General features: G+C 40.0%; 1 protein-coding gene across 17 annotated transcripts in view; it reads left to right on the top strand.

The window, feature by feature from the left end:
- Chd2 (chromodomain helicase DNA binding protein 2) overlaps nucleotides 1–15,688 on the top strand; it is a 112,731-nt gene that overhangs the window by 11,006 nt on the left and 86,037 nt on the right. For all 17 annotated transcript variants that reach the window (XR_015624083.1, XR_015624089.1, XR_015624081.1 and 14 more), the window contains 2 exon segments: nucleotides 11,186–11,417; nucleotides 15,147–15,233. Coding sequence is in view for 5 of the 17 variants with exons in the window: in XM_087557371.1 (XP_087413497.1) it covers nucleotides 11,186–11,417; nucleotides 15,147–15,233 (319 nt within the window). In the remaining 12 variants the exon portion in view is untranslated.

Below are 15,688 nucleotides of genomic sequence, written 5' to 3'. Positions count from 1 at the left end.
TTCTGGTACTCACTGTTTAGATCAGACTAGTCTCCTGGAGTGTGGGATTAAAGGCATGCAGCACCACTCACAGCCACCTTTTTTCATCTTAAATAAAAAACTCAAAAGAGTACTGTGCATTGTATATATGACTTTCAAAAGGCCATTATTTTACATCAAAATCTCTAGCAAAAGTATAGCCATTGAAGTGGTTTCCTTGGCTGTAGTTAAGGTAAAAATGTAGGTGGATATGTGGCCACTGAAGTGGTTTCCTTTGGAGCAGCTGCATTCTGAAAGTGTTAGGTAGAGGGAGAGGTCTTGGAAACCTTGCACTTATGTTTGGCTTACTTTACACGTGCACTTTGCCTAGTCTAATTTGTGCTTGTGGTCTCTCCACTCTATCCTAAGTTTAGTTTTTGAGCACATTTTGTTTTGAGAATTACCTGGATAATGAAAACAAGCATGACTGACAATGGCTTAATGATTAGTGTGCTCCCTGCTCAGATTCAGAGAAAGCTGCTTGACATCCACACAGGCAGGATACAGGTGCCAAGGTCAGAGTTGGGACTGGACCAAAGTTCTGTTCACCCTTTTTCTCTTTAACAAAAGTTTGTCTTTTGAGTTTAGTTTTGTTATATATCTTTATATATTTTACATTATATTTATGCTTACATAGGTTGAATTCTAAAAATATTCTTGCTAAGAATTAGGCACCTGTGTTGCTCATCAGTCATATACCTAGGCCTCTTGCTTGGAATTGCTAAAATGGAGTACTTTAGGGACTGTACCCAGGAGTCTGTATACTTAACAGTCTTCAGTTGACTGTAGGTTTCAGAGTTTTGACAACAGGATAGGGTTGTGTGACAGGTGTATAGAAAGCTATCAACAGTTTGGATCTCTGTTCTTTTTTTTTTTTTTTCCTTTTTCTTTTTCTTTTTTTCGGAGCTGGGGACCGAACCCAGGGCCTTGTGCTTGCTAGGCAAGCGCTCTACCACTGAGCTAAATCCCCAGCCCCTGGATCTCTGTTCTTTTTCTCTACTTTTGGAGATGGTTTCCCACAGGCTGGATTATAATTTGAGACAGTTCAGCCTTGGCCTCCTGAGTGATGTTTTTGGTGTGTGAGCCACCATCATCTGCCATTTTGCCTATTTTTAGCTGTAGAATTTGGGGCAAGGATTCAGGAGGTTTTTTTAAATCTTTAATGAAGCCGGGTTAGGACAATGGCAGTTTTATGTTGTGTGACTTCTCACCCCCATTTTATCTTTTTTGGACATATATTTGGCTATTATCAGGTGCTGGGGTGCTGTTGACATCTAGTGCATAGGAGTGTGGGACGCTAAATAGCCTACAGCCAGACAGCCTACAGAGGTGCTCCCTCCACAGTCCAGCTTCAGCTCTGTCAAAGGTGTCCCTGTGTTTAGAAAGCATGTATGACTGAAATGTGGAGTTTGTGCCACAGTGGATGTTGGTGGGTGCTAAACTGAGACCCCTACCTTGTTTGTTTTCTTTGCTAGCTCTAAGGACTCTTGAGGACATGGGAATACATTAAACATTTATTGGGATGGGTAACTGGGGCTTTTAATCCCTTTTGATCTTATAAAAGTCTTTAAAAATTATAGTCTACAAGTTAGCTAGTAAGAAAATAGACTCGGAGGTTTAAAAGGAACTCCTGGCCATTTATTCTTAGTGTTGAGAATGTAAATATCCCCTTTGATGGTGGTTAGAATCTTGTTTATGAGTTCAAGGAGGTTTCCTTGTTGCTTCTCTTCAGCTTGGTGTAGTCTTGTTTTTACCTGAGTGGAAAACTTTGTTTTTGCCTTTAGTATGTAACTTTCCAGATCCTGATTATGCATATTATTCTCCATGTAGATCATTTCTAGCTTCTTTGATGTAATTCACACCCTAATTTGCCAGGGTCAGTAGTGTGAGTATGTGGTACGCCATTTAAGTTGATGAAATGTCAGTTGGTCATTGGGAGCAGAAGTAGAATGAGAAAGCTTAAGGTGACTTCTGCCTGGTCCCCGACGAGAATTTCAGAAACAACTAGATAAGTGCTGAGTATCTTCCCTGCCCCAGCCTCCAGAACAGCTAGGGTTATAGGCTGCACTACCATGTCTGTTACTCTCACCCATACTGGGACTGAACCTAGAGGGCCTAATGATTGATGGGAAAGCCCTCTGCTGCTCTAAACTGCAGACCATTGGCTGCCTAATTTGAGAAATATGGTTGAGATTTAGCTTGTTATTCCATGAGATCGTTAGTACCATTTTGTATATTTTTCTTTAAAGTGAAAGTGAATTTTCCTATAGAGAAACGGCAGTTTTTAACAGAAACTTGAAGGTCTAATTGGGTTTTATTAGTGACTGAGGAATGGGTAGCATTTCATCTGTAAGTAGGAAGGCATGGAGAGCAGTCATTTAGAAGTAGGAAACAAAGAAACAGACAGTTGGGTTACTGTAGGTTGTAAGACAGAGACAGCTTGATTGTGCCAATGTAAATTGCACTGAAGGTAAGGTAAACAATTTAGAAGTTTTATCCTGAGTGACTCCATTTTGATTTTTTTTTTTTTTTTGACTGGTATCAGTGGCCTTCCATAGATGAATAATGAAATAGATGTCAGTGGAAGTAACATACTCAGACATACATACTCAGTTCCTGCTGCCACCACTACCTTGAGAAATTCTTTTGAGTTAAAGCAGGACTCATGGCTTCACTACAGAAAATAATTTCATTCCAGGTTGATTCTATATATGTATTCATATTAATAATATATTGTTATACATAACTATTATTGACTATATTATATAATAGTAGCACATATAATATATAACAATACTATATTTTTAATAATTGGTATTACATATAATTTAGTGATATATACCAAAGAGATATATTTGCCCGGTATACTTGTTTTTATTTTGTTTGGTTTTTTAATTTCAAGACAGGGTTTCTCTGTGTAGGTAGCCTTGGCTGTCCTGGAACTCTGTAGCACAGGCTGGCCTTGAACTCAGTGATCAGCTTCCCTCCGTCTCCCAAGTTCTGGGGTGGTCACTCAGGACAGTTGTGAGCTTGAGTTCCTCAAGGGAATTGAGATTAAGGTCTTTGTAGCCGTAAGTAAGTACTGATTATATCTTGAAGATGCTAAAGGACAGTGTCGTACATGGTCTTAGTTGTTGTCACCCTCCATTGTCCTTCCATCCCCCCTTCCTCTTCTGCTGAAACCCTCTTCTGAGGGACCTTTTCTTTATGGGGAAGTTTGGTAGGGTGGTTCCTAATTTGTGTTGGGTGTGATGACATTTGATAAAGTAGAAGCCTAGGGTACTGACTTTTAGGGGAACTTAAGATGTGCAGTGAACAGCCTGGCATTGTGGTGTGCAAATTTAATTCTAGCAGAGGCAGGAAAATCTGTGAGTTCAGGGCCAGCCTGGTCTACTTAAAAAGTTCCAAGAGAGCCAGCCAACCAGCCTGCCAACCAGCCTGCCAGCCTGCCAAACAGCCAGCCAGCCAGCCAGCCAGCCAGCCAGCCAGTCAGTCAGCCAGCCAGCCAGCCAGTCAGCCAGGGCTGTGTAGAGAAAGAAACCCTGTCTTAAAAATAAAATCAAGGTGTGTGTTGGGGGTGTGTGAAGGGCTTTATTTAGCCTTGTTCTGAAGAAAAATGTCTGAATGTAGTGAAGTCATACTTGGAGCTCATTTGGGCAAATCTGCTGTCACTGTGGTAGCTGGGTTGGAATTCTTTATTCCCAGTGGCGAGAGTCTTTAATTAGATTCCTCCTTTCCTCCTGCCATTTCTCCTTAATATTCCCTGTCTATCTTGAACTGAATCCTATCATGAGCTGAGTCCTAGGAAGGGATCATAGGATAAAAAGAAACCTTGTTAGCCATAGTGATATTCCTTTAGCTCCCCCACTTATAAGGTAGAGGAATTTAGATCTTTTTGAGATCTTGGTTGGTCTACAAGTTTCAGGCTATCCAGAGTTTAAGTGAGTCCCTGTTTCAACAACAAAAACCAAATAAGCCTTTTAGAAACATTATGAAAAAAGCAGAGATGTTCAGAGAGTAAGTTTTACTGACAGTTAAGACGTAGCTACAATCCCATCACATCCCTTTACAGCTGTCATTTTATGCTAACTTGGCAGAGAAAATATTTTAAAAATGTTTATAGTTCGTATAATTTTGTTTTAAAATTTTTATTTTTAAAATTGTCACTTGTACTTACAGATATAATTAAGCCCTAATTTTATTCCTGAAGTTAATTCTGTAATATGGATAATTCACATCTTGTCTATTTCATTCTTTCTTTTTTTCCTTCTGGCTTTGCATAGTTTTGCTCTGAGTGTTGCTTTGATTTATCCAGCTAACATACATACCTATGTATTGATTTGGAGGAATTTTTTTCTTTCCTTTTTTGGAGACAGGGTTTCTCTGTATCCCTGACCTAGAGCGCTCTGTAGACTAGCTAGCCTTGAACATAGAGATCCACTTGCTTTTGCTTCCCAATTGCTTGGATTAAAGACATATGCCGCCACTGCCTAGGGCTTATACATATATTTTTAAGAACCATTTCTGGAACAGTCAAGATAAGTTGTCAATTTGACCTTCATATATGTGTCATGGCATATCATGTATATCATACACAATAAGTAAAGAAAAAGAAGAGAAAGAAGTGTTACTGGTTGACATCTTTTCTCTAAACCTGTCTAAACTTTTAGTTGTGTTGTAACTACTGTTTTCTTTACTACCTTATCATTGGTTAATATTTTTGTTAGTTTTGACAAAATATATAAAATTATCTCCCACATTCCTAATGAAGTTTCAGTTTTTGATGTTATATCTTGATTATATTTTTTTATTATATGTTTTAAAGTTTATTGGCCATTTTAGTTTCTTTTACGTGATTATGTTTTGGATTTTAAAAAGTTATTTATTTTTATTTTATGTATATTGGTGTTTTACCTGTGTGTATGTGTGTGTGTGAAGGTGTCAGATCTTGTAGTTATGGACAACTCTGAGCTGACATGTAGGTACTGCGAATTGAAGTCTGGTCCTCTAGAAGAGCAGTCATTGCCTTAAACCACTGAGCTCATCTTTCTAGCACTCCTTCTAGACTTTTGATATGCCAGTCTTCATATGTTGAATATTTTTCTTATCAATACATTCTCACCTTGGTTTTCCTGATTTACTTGGCTTAGCCTTTTTTTTTTTCATCTTTATTAACTTGAGTATTTCTTTTTTTTTTTTTTTTCTTTTTTTTCAGAGCTGGGGACCGAACCCAGGGCCTTGCGCTTCCTAGGCAAGCACTCTACCACTGAGCTAAATCCCCAACCCCAACTTGAGTATTTCTTATTTACATTTCAGTTGTTATTCCCTTTCCTGGTTTCCGGGCCAACATCCCCCTAACCCATTCCCCTCCCCTTCTCTCCTGGTGTTCCCCTCCCCATCCTCGCCCCATTACCGCCCTCCCCCCAACAATGGGGGTTCACTGGGGGTTCATTCTTGGCAGGACCAAGGGCTTCCCCTTCCACTGGTGCTCTTACTAGGCTATTCATTGCTATGTATGCAGTTGGAGTCCAGGGTCAGTCCATGTATAGTCTTTGGGTAGTGACTTAGTCCCTGGAAGCCAAGTTTATACTATAACAAAATGTTAAGTGTCCTAAGATTTGACCATAGGACAAAGACTCTTTAAGACCTCTTTAAAGAGTCTTAAAGCTTGAGGAATTGTCCGTTATCAATGATTCAATAGCTCTCCCTTCCCATTTCTGTAAGGATACCAAGCCACAGCCCCAAAGGAGCAGTCATAGGGCAGCTTGGTTGATTTCATAATGTGAGTGAAGAATGGTCAGTGCAAAGCTAGCATTACCCCAGGGTGGGAATACAGATTCTGTAGTTCTCAGATGTTATTAACACACTTGGACTGCATAGACTCACTTAAGGATTAGGCTTTTTGTGTATATCTGACACTTAACATCTCTAATGTGAACTTTGTGTGGATAGCTCTTTGTGGGATTTACTTGCATTATTCAGAGTTTGCATTTCACCAGCAGTAACTACAAAGTTCAGCCATTTTGTGAGTTAGGAAAATAAACATAGTGTGCTGAAATGGACGGTTTGGACAGAGAACCCACAGGCTTTCTCTTTTAAGTGCAGTGTTGTTGTGCTGGCCTCTTGTGGCCATTTTGAAAATGATACTTTAAGAAATGGAAGTGACCCTGTTGGTTTTAAAGTCCAGTTTGAGAAAGACTGATCCATTTCCTAAAAACCTTAGTAAAGCTGTTTTTTCCCTTTTCTTCTTTCTCTTTCTCTTTTGACACATTTTTTTGTCCAGTTGAAAGTATACATTTTGTTTGCAGTTTATAGTGTTTGAATAATTTTCAATTAAATGTGCTTTTTATGAGGGTGTAGTAGATAATTCATGTGAATTTAATTTTTGACTGCCTTGTAACTACATCTTGAAAGTCAGATTATTATATATTCTATATTATTATATAACAGAGAGTGCTTTTGTTTGAGGATTGTCACATAAGAAGTGAATTTGCCCTACCCCTACTCCCACCTCCTTTGGATACAGGACACAGGCTGTGTCCTGATCTTCAGGTTCTCAAGTGTTGCTATAAAAGCATGTACCACTCACCTGGCTGCCCTTTTTATTTAGCCTTAGAGAATCTCTGAATCAATGTGACGGTTCCTGTGTAGAGCTGATGTATTCAGGATCACTCCATATTAGGGAATGTCACGTCACTTCAGCTGTTGTTTTCCCGTATTACAGGTTTTAAAAGGAATTTGTTTTCCACAGTAAGGGACTCGTCCTCTTAGGCTTGTCATCTCAGCACTAGGACGCAGGGGCAGGTATGGCTAGCTTACAAAAAAAAGGGGAGAAACCAAAACAGCAACCTCTCCTCCCACAAACCTTTATTAAGGTTTTAACGAAAATCATAAATCATTCCTTCTCTTGGAATATGTTATCTTTTTTTTTTTTTTTTTTTTTTGGTTCTTTTTTTTCGGAGCTGGGGACTGAACCCAGGGCCTTGCGCTTCCTAGGCAAGCACTCTACCACTGAGCTAAATCCCCAGCCCCTGGAATATGTTATCTTAATATCTAACTTGCTTGTTCTAAAATAAAGTTCCTCCTCCTCCTCTCCCTTCTGTCCTCCTCTTCCTCCTCCTCCTCTCCCTCCTCTTCCTCTTCCTTCTCTTCTTCTTCCTCCTCTTCTTCCTCCTCTCCCTCCTCTTCCTCTTCCTTCTCTTCCTCTTCCTCCTCCTCCTCTTCCTCCTCCTGATTTTTGGAGACAGTATCTTTTGTGTAGGGTTGAATGCCTTGTTTTCTTACCTTGATTTCATTCTTCTGTATGTGTTTGTATTAGTGAACTAGTTTATACATTGAAAATATTTAAGAGTTATAAGCAGCTGTGAGGTCATCACTAAAGCCACAAAAATGCTTATGTCTTCTCTGGTTACATCTTTTCCTCAGCTTCACAGGTGACCGACTTTATTTTCTTGGGTTTGGTTTTAGTTGTATTTTAGTTTTTTACTTTTTATTTTACAAGCATAAGCAGAATCCACTAGCATATTCCTTCCCACAGAATGAACTACTCTTGACAGGTTTGTAGACTAACATTTACATACATAAGAGTGTGCTGATGGGTATGTGGGTGTTTTGTGATAATTGTATGCAGTGTTATATTTCTAGTGGTCACTTGTATAGAAGCAGAAACATAGCTGTCCAAAAAAGTATATAAAGAATATATAGCTTTATTGGTTATACTGAGTGATGGGGAAAGAACCTAAATATTCCGTTTAGAAATAAAGATAAGACAAATGAATCACAGATATTTATAGATTATTGGTAAAGAGAGCAGTCTGAATATGACCAGATAGTGAAATATTGTGTGAATGTGGCAGTTCATAGGGAACTGTTCTGGTGTGGCATTCACACATTATTACAGCTGCTGTGAGTCCTGCTTTTCTGCACAAGACCAAGAGCCTTTGTAGTTAGTTGTACTGTTTTCTGCAGTACACTGAAACTGTGTCTTATTGCTTCTTCTGGGTCATTAAACTGGTAGGTTAGCATTTTTTAGTTATGTTGGAATATTTTCTCAGAGTATGTTGTTTATACTGTGTTGCTCTGATAATTTTAGTTGTGATGATTGCCATGTGATTTCACACACAAGTTCTCGTTTGTCTCAAGTTCATCTGGAAAGTGAAGTCATTTCAGTCATTAATCACTAATCCACTAACACAAGGAAAATTGACAAGATGGCCTTAGGTTTCAAGCCTGTTCTGAGGTTGACAACCACATTATTTTTATAGGCTGGGACAAATGGGAGACAAGGTAATGTGTCAAATAAATAGCTGGACTTTAAAAAAAACTTAGATTTTACCGTTTTTTTTTAATTTTTTTTATTTATTCATTTATTATATATAAGTACACTGTAGCTGTCTTCAGATACACCAGAAGAGGGCATCAGATCTCTTTACAGATGGTTGTGAGCCACCATGTGGTTGCTGGGAATTGAACTCATGACCTCTGGAAGAGCAGTCGGGTGCTCTTAACCGCTGAGCCATCTCTCCAGCCCGATTTTACCGTTTTTTAATAGGTGTTGGGACCAAGCCTCAGATTTATAAATGAATAGATACCACTGTACCACTGAGCCACACCCCTAAGCCAACTGCTGGGGCTTTGGACTCATTTTCCTTGGGGCAGGAATCGCTGAGCAAAGTTGAGAGGTAGCACAAGGTGAGAGAGAGTTGAAGCCAATCCCTAGGTAGGGCTGCCAGTTTTCACTTCTCAGTAATTGCAGCGATGGGTCAGCATTTGGAAGTGTCTAAGGCTGAGCTCGGTACATGAGAGAGCAAAGCATGCATTCCTACAGCAGATGATACTCAAGCTCTCGAAGTCAGATACTTAGCTTACTGCATAAGCACTGTACAGGGGTTGGAAGTGAATGGTACTGCCATTTATGCCACGCCTCTACAAGTATTACACAGAGCAAATGGGGATGAGGGGAGGAATTGAAGAGAGAGCAAGGGATTGGAGAGAGGGCTTAGCAGCTAAGAGGCTTTGTAGACCACCTGGGCTTCAGTTCCCCACAACCACATGATGGCTTACAACTGTCTTAAGTCCAGTTCCAGGGCATCTTCTAGCCTTTGGTACATAGACAAACACAGAAGCAAAACACTCATACACAAGACATGTCAGAGCCTTCGTTTTCTAGTTCATGTGAGATGGCCACAGAGATGAGGCCAGGGTGTCCTGTCAGAGCTGTAAGTGCAGGCCTCTCTGTAAGTGCTCATCAGTTGCCTAGCTTCCAGATTCTTCCCTTGCCTCCATCTTTAGGATGCCTCTTCTGAATCTTTAATGTATAAGGAGGTTTGGTAGCTAAATCTCTCTGTACTAACAGTCCTTTAGTGTTCTGAGTTTTCTGGTATTATCGAGTGGGAGAACTTTCTCTTAGACATACAGTTCTGAGACTAGATGTCAGACTCTCAAAGCATCCATGTGATGCTTATGATTCTTGGGATGGCTGATACTAGTTAAAAGATGGCCCAGCTTGGGGGACTGGAGAGATAGATGGCTCTTCAGGTCAGAGCCTGAGCTGCTCTTTCAGAGGACCCCAGCTTGATTCTTAATAGCCTTGGGGATCCATCTGTGAGTACTGTACAGACAATGGTGCATGCATGCAGGCAGAATAGTGATATACATAAGATAAAAAATAAAAGAGAAGGTAAACTAGAAAGGGAGAGATGTGATAAAAAGTACAGATGGCTAAGCAAGAGGGAGAAGGCCAAGTTCCTTCAGTCTATCTCCACAGGTTTGTTCTGGAGAAAAACATGCAGAAAGTAGTTAGCATATGACATTAAGAGATGATCAGGCAGTCTGTGTTTCTATCACCTTTCCTCCTTAGAGAATAGTTTTTCCATTTTCACTTGACATAAAGTCCTTTGTACTGTAATGTGCTTTTTGTAGATTTGGATCAATACAAGTTTCCAGTAATTTCTTTTCTTTTCTCTCTCTTGTTTTGTCAGCAACTCCTGTGTTCCAGGCTGGTCTCCCAACTTGTTATGTAGCAAAGGCTGACTTTGAACTTCTAGTCCTTCTGAGTATGCATCACTGCACATACATACATACGTACATACATATACATACATACGTACATACATACATACATACATACATACGTACGTACATGCCAGGGGCCCTCTGCTGTCTTTGAATGCACACTACCAACCCAGTTACACCCATAGCCCAGTTTCCATAGACCTTTGTTAAGTGACCTCAGTTCTAATTTGGCAGATACAGTGGTGATAAATAAGGAATTTCCCTCTCTAACTTCCTGCTACTGTGTCTACGTCTCAACCTACAGTTCCATTTTGTGGCCTTCATGATTGTTTACCTACTAAAGATTCTTTTCTGAGGGTTTGGAATGAGGAAGGGGAGGGGAGCAGGGTGTGTACCTTACCAAAGAATGTGGGGTGTGGCATTCTCGTTAGAATCCTAGCTTTTGGGCTAGAGAGATGACTCAGGAGTTAAGAGCACTGTTTGCTCTTCCAGAGGTCCTGAGTTCAAATCTCAGCAACCAAATGGTGGCTCACAACCATCTGTAATGAGATCTGATACCCTCTTCTGATGTGTGTAAAGACAGTTATAGTGTGTCTGTGTGTGTATGTATGTATAATAAATTTGAAGAAAAATTATGGCTTTGGAGGCAGGACCTCTGGACTGTAGATAGTGAGTGTAGCTCCCTACCTGAGCTGCTCACATGTCTCTGAGAACCACTGATCTGATGTTTGCCTTCTTCCTTTTGGAGTAGCTTTATTTTTGTCATTTTTGAAAGTATTACCTTTTATTTAGAAACGGGTGGGCATTTGGTACTTAAAAGATGTGACTTAGTAGACAGAACATTGTTCCAGTGAGGTCAGAGTCCCTTAAATACTTTGAGCTATATAGTTTTATCTCATTTGAATGAAGGGACCTATATGTTCTCCTGATTGTGTGAAAATATGTATAATACCTGGTATATGTATCAGAAAATGATAGGAAGGTAAAACATTGCTTGCAGTACAAGAATAAGTGAATTTGAAGATGTGGATGTTAAATTGCTGAAATTATGGTCTGAAGACATAATCACCAGAGGATTTAAAAAAAACATTTATGTATGTTGCAGTTTTAAATGTTTCTAAGTCTTTCTCTCACTGCCTGTCTTTCTATTAAGTCATTCAGCCTCTGAAGAAGCTTCGGCTTCAGACTCTGGCAGTCAGTCTGAAAGTGAGCAGGGCAGCGATCCCGGAAGTGGACATGGCAGCGAGTCCAATAGCAGTTCGGAATCTTCTGAGAGCCAATCAGAGTCTGAGAGTGAATCAGCAGGTTCCAAATCCCAGCCAGTCCTTCCAGAAGCCAAAGAGAAGCCTGCCTCTAAGAAGGAACGGATAGCTGATGTGAAGAAGGTATCTCTTGAGCTGGATATTGCAAATTTGCTACTATCTAGGACCAGCTAGCACAGTGTTTCCAAAGAAGTTTGATTACTATGTCTTTTTTTCCGTTTCTGGAGATAGGGTCTGGTGTACCGTGGGCTAGCCTGGAACTTGGCTTGCTTGCAGTACAGTCAAGACCGGGTTTACACTCTTGATCCTCCTGCGTCAGTCTTCCACATTCTGAGATTATAGGTGTGCACCATCATGCCTGGCCAGTTCTTCCCTCCTTACCTTGTCCTTTGTTTTCAGACAGGGTCTTACTGGATAGCCTGGTGTAGCCTGGAACTCTTAATCTTAAAACTCTCCTCCTTCGACCCTCGTGCTGGGATTACAGGCCTGGGCCATCTCTTGCCTAGAGTTTCCTTGTCTGAGTAATAGAAAACAAACCATGCAACAGCCTGAACAAAGGCAACTGTAGTTATCTTTTGCTTATTAGAAAAGAATCTTGTAGCAAAGAATTCAAAGGGCAAAAATAAGGTGCATAACATTTTCACATTGATTACAAACCTTGGAATACATTTGTTTTTTTTTTTTTTTTTTTTCTGGAATTACATGATTGGGGCTTCATCAGCAGGTGTGGGAAGGTTCTTTTTTGGCGGGAGGGGCATAAGCTATGTAGCCCAAGAGTCCAGGATGACCTTGAACAGCAACTCCTTCCTCTGCCTCTGTTGGGATAAGAGACCTGTGTTATCTTTTGTGGTGTTGGGTTTGAGCATTGTCGGGACGAACTTTGCCAGCTTCCGTACTTCCCAGCTCACCGCGTAAGAACTTGTACGATTTTATTTGAGAGATGTGTATGAACTACTCAAAATACAAAAGAATATTGCTTTCCACTTTAAAAAAAAAACCCACGTGAATGAAGTTTTATGTCTTTATCTTTTAAATTTAAGATATAATCTAAAATGCAAATTTGTATTCATATTACTTTTCATATTATAGTTGCTCTTAGATTAGTTTCAGCCATTTGGAGTTCTTATGGCAGACTATGGTTGAACAGTTATTTCCGTTTTCAGCATAGTTGCCACATAATGGTATTTGGCTTTTATGGGGGCATCAGATGGTGTCAGAATGCTGATGGCTAGGGATAGGAAAATTTACTTTAGAATTTGTTTATTTACTTTAGAATTTGTTTATTTACTTATTTACTCATTTGAGACAGGATCTCACTATAACTCCAAGACTAGCTGGGAACACTTGTGTAGCCCACACTCCTCAGACACACAGCTGCCTCTGTCTTCTGAGTACTGTGATTAAACACATGTGCCAAGATACCTGGCGCGTGCGCACGTGTGCGTGTGTGTGTGTGTGTGTGTGTGTGTGTGCACGTGTGCGTGTGCGAGTGAGAGAGAGAGAGAGAGAGAGAGAGAGAGAGAGAGAGAGAGAGAGAGGGAGGAGGAGAGGGAGAGGGAGAATGAATGTCCTGAGACTAGGTTGGCCCTGAACTCATAGAGATCCACATGCCTCAGCTGTCCAAGTACTGGGATTGAAGGAGTGAATGTACCACTACACCCCTGCTCCTGACTTTTTTTTTCTGGCTTGAGAAAGCATTATTGAGATTAGATTTGCATATTTAGCCTCCACCACCAAATAAATATATACATATATGAACATGTAGGATTTCAAGATAAGATTACATCTTCAAGAATATCGAAATCATTTTATGGTTAAGGCAATCAGTCCTAAAAAGGTAAAAACACATAATTCTATGTGGCTGGGCCTAATAGAAGGATTCACTTAAATGATAAATTCCAAAAACACTGCTTTCTATTTACATCTTATTTACATGCTGGTTTCCCGAGTCTTCCCCTAACAGGAGGAAAGTTTCACTATTCATGTAGGGAGCGCTCAGTAGTGAGTGAATTCATGTTACTCTTTTTTTGAAGAGCAGAATCAGATGTCCTCTAAAGGACAAATAATACAAGCTGCTTTGGGGTGTAAGGTACAGTATGACATATAGAAATGCCCAGCGTTGGGCCAGTTGCCTGGGCAGAGTTCCGAGTGAAAAGAGAATGATGGGGTAGTCATCAGCCTGATTTAGTTGTTTCAGTCAGTAAAGGCTTCAGAAGTTTTCTGCTGAATCATACACATAATTTCTCATCTAGCTGAGGTCCAGAAAGGCATAGGTGTGGGTGTGGGTGTGGGCAGAAAGGCTGGAGCACAAGTCTCCCTGTCTCCTTCCTCTACAGAGTTGGCCCAGTGTGGTGTGCAGTTCCCTGCCTCCTGCACCTGCACTCCTAACTCCTGGCTGGGTACTTTGACCTTTAAAGTCGGGATAATTCTAAAACCATTATTTGGGAATCTGACAACACCGAATTACAAAGTTACATTGGATTCTAGTTCTGAAATGCTTATTCCTTATAACTTTTTTAGGTTATTCCTTGTTTTTTAGTTTACTGTAGCTGGTTTTTTGTTTGTTTGGTTTTTATTGTTTAATACTGCCTTCCTTTGCTTAATTATGTTGTGGGGTTTTTGTTTGTTTTTTGGTTTATCTTTTATGAATTTTTGCTTTTTTACCCTGTTTTCTACTTTTTTTCTCCTGGTTAGGATTTCAGTCTGCTGTTCTGGCTGTCCTGGAACTCACTGTGTAGACTAGGCTGGCTTTGAAAGCACTGTGATCTGCCTGTCTCTGCCTCCTGACCACTGTGTTGAAAGGTGTTCAACGCCATGCCTAGCTAGGCATGTGAAATTTATTCATCATATTCAAACTTTTAAGAGAAACAATGGGATAGTGCTGTTCTAAACTTGGGACTTGGTGTCATGCTCCCTCCCTTCCCTGCCCAGTATATCTGGATACTTTGTGATTACTTTCCTATTACAGTTTCAGAGAGAAATAGCCACATGGTTGAGAGTTTACTGTCTCGTTCCCTAAAGAAAACACCCTTCTGTGTAAACATTTTACTGGCCTCAGTGGCTTCTAGTCCTTTGCGTGTACTTGCCTCAAATTTCTGAATGTTTTTGTGACATTGGCTGCAGTTTTTGTTTTTAATAAAAGCCATAATCCTAATGTTGGTTTTCTAACATCTCTTCCACATGTTTAAACATGACTAAACATCTTCACATCAGCCTGTTACAGTCCATTCAGCTTCCTTTTGCTTTCCTGTGATTTCGTTTAAAAAGCACAGAGCATGTGTAACATAGTAATCTCTGGGGAAGAGAGTAGAAAACTAAACACCTCAGTAGCCCCTCTTTTAGGTTTACATTTTCAAATCCCTGGCGAAAGGCAGAGGGCTAACAGCTGCTAGTGGGTTAAAACAGGGATGCCAGGGACAATGCAGAGGAGGCTCTCACCTCCAGAGCCTGGAGCTGCCTACGCTGCCTTGTGGGATTGGATTCGGTGACGCCCTTCTGCTTGGGTTTTTGTTTACTGTTTCTAAGTTGAAACTGTAAGCATCAGGAAATTTAAATTAAAGTACGGACTTCTTCCGTGCTTTATATTTAGTGGAAGTAATCAGCATCACATTTTAGCTGACTGACGTTAGCAGTGTTGGGGATAGTGTTAATAGCAGTGGAGGCTTTGTTAAACTTTCTTCATTAGGATAGTACTTATTCTTTTGAAAGGATACTGCTTAACTTTCTCCCAAATGTAGCAAAACAACCCTTTGACTTTACAGGATTTTGTTTGATAAGAAATAAATATTCTGATAATGAAAATAGTGAGTGGTGTTAGGGAAAGGACTCATGTGCAATCTATTCATTTTGCAGATGTGGGAAGAATATCCTGATGTTTATGGGGTTAGGAGGTCAAATCGGAGCAGACAAGAACCATCACGATTTAATATTAAGGAAGAGGTAAGAAAAGAAGTATTCAAGGGGGTGCGCTTCACTTCCCCTTTTCACCTCATCTGTGACTGCTGTGTTCTACTAGTAAAGAGACAACTTCAGGTGTGGCCTCTGATTGGGCCTTTCCGTGAGTCTATAAGTAGAGCAAGAAGTAAATACTTACCAAATAATTAATGTTTTAATCCTGTATTTATGGTGTTACAAGCTTTGAATCAGAACTTGAACTTGAGTGTAACTGATTGTGGTAAGTTTGCTTTAGACACCTAGCATTTTGTTTTAAGTGAACAACTTACCTGCTGAACAAATGGATGTGGGAGTGGTTTGGATTTACTCCAGAGAAAGGAAAGGGGAGTGTTAAAGTATTCATGTAAGCTTTATTTTTCCGTCTCGATTGTAGTGTGGGTTAGAAAATTAGTTTCTAATATATTCATTTTCTGTTCTAACTGCGAGAGATGGAGTACTTT

Source organism: Rattus norvegicus, chromosome 1, assembly GCF_021556685.1.
Source record: "Rattus norvegicus strain SHRSP/BbbUtx chromosome 1, alternate assembly SHRSP_T2T, whole genome shotgun sequence".
In the NCBI taxonomy this organism is placed as follows: Eukaryota; Metazoa; Chordata; class Mammalia; order Rodentia; family Muridae; genus Rattus; species Rattus norvegicus.
Note: the sequence above shows the minus strand (reverse complement) of the source record. Positions and strands in the feature narration are given on the sequence as shown.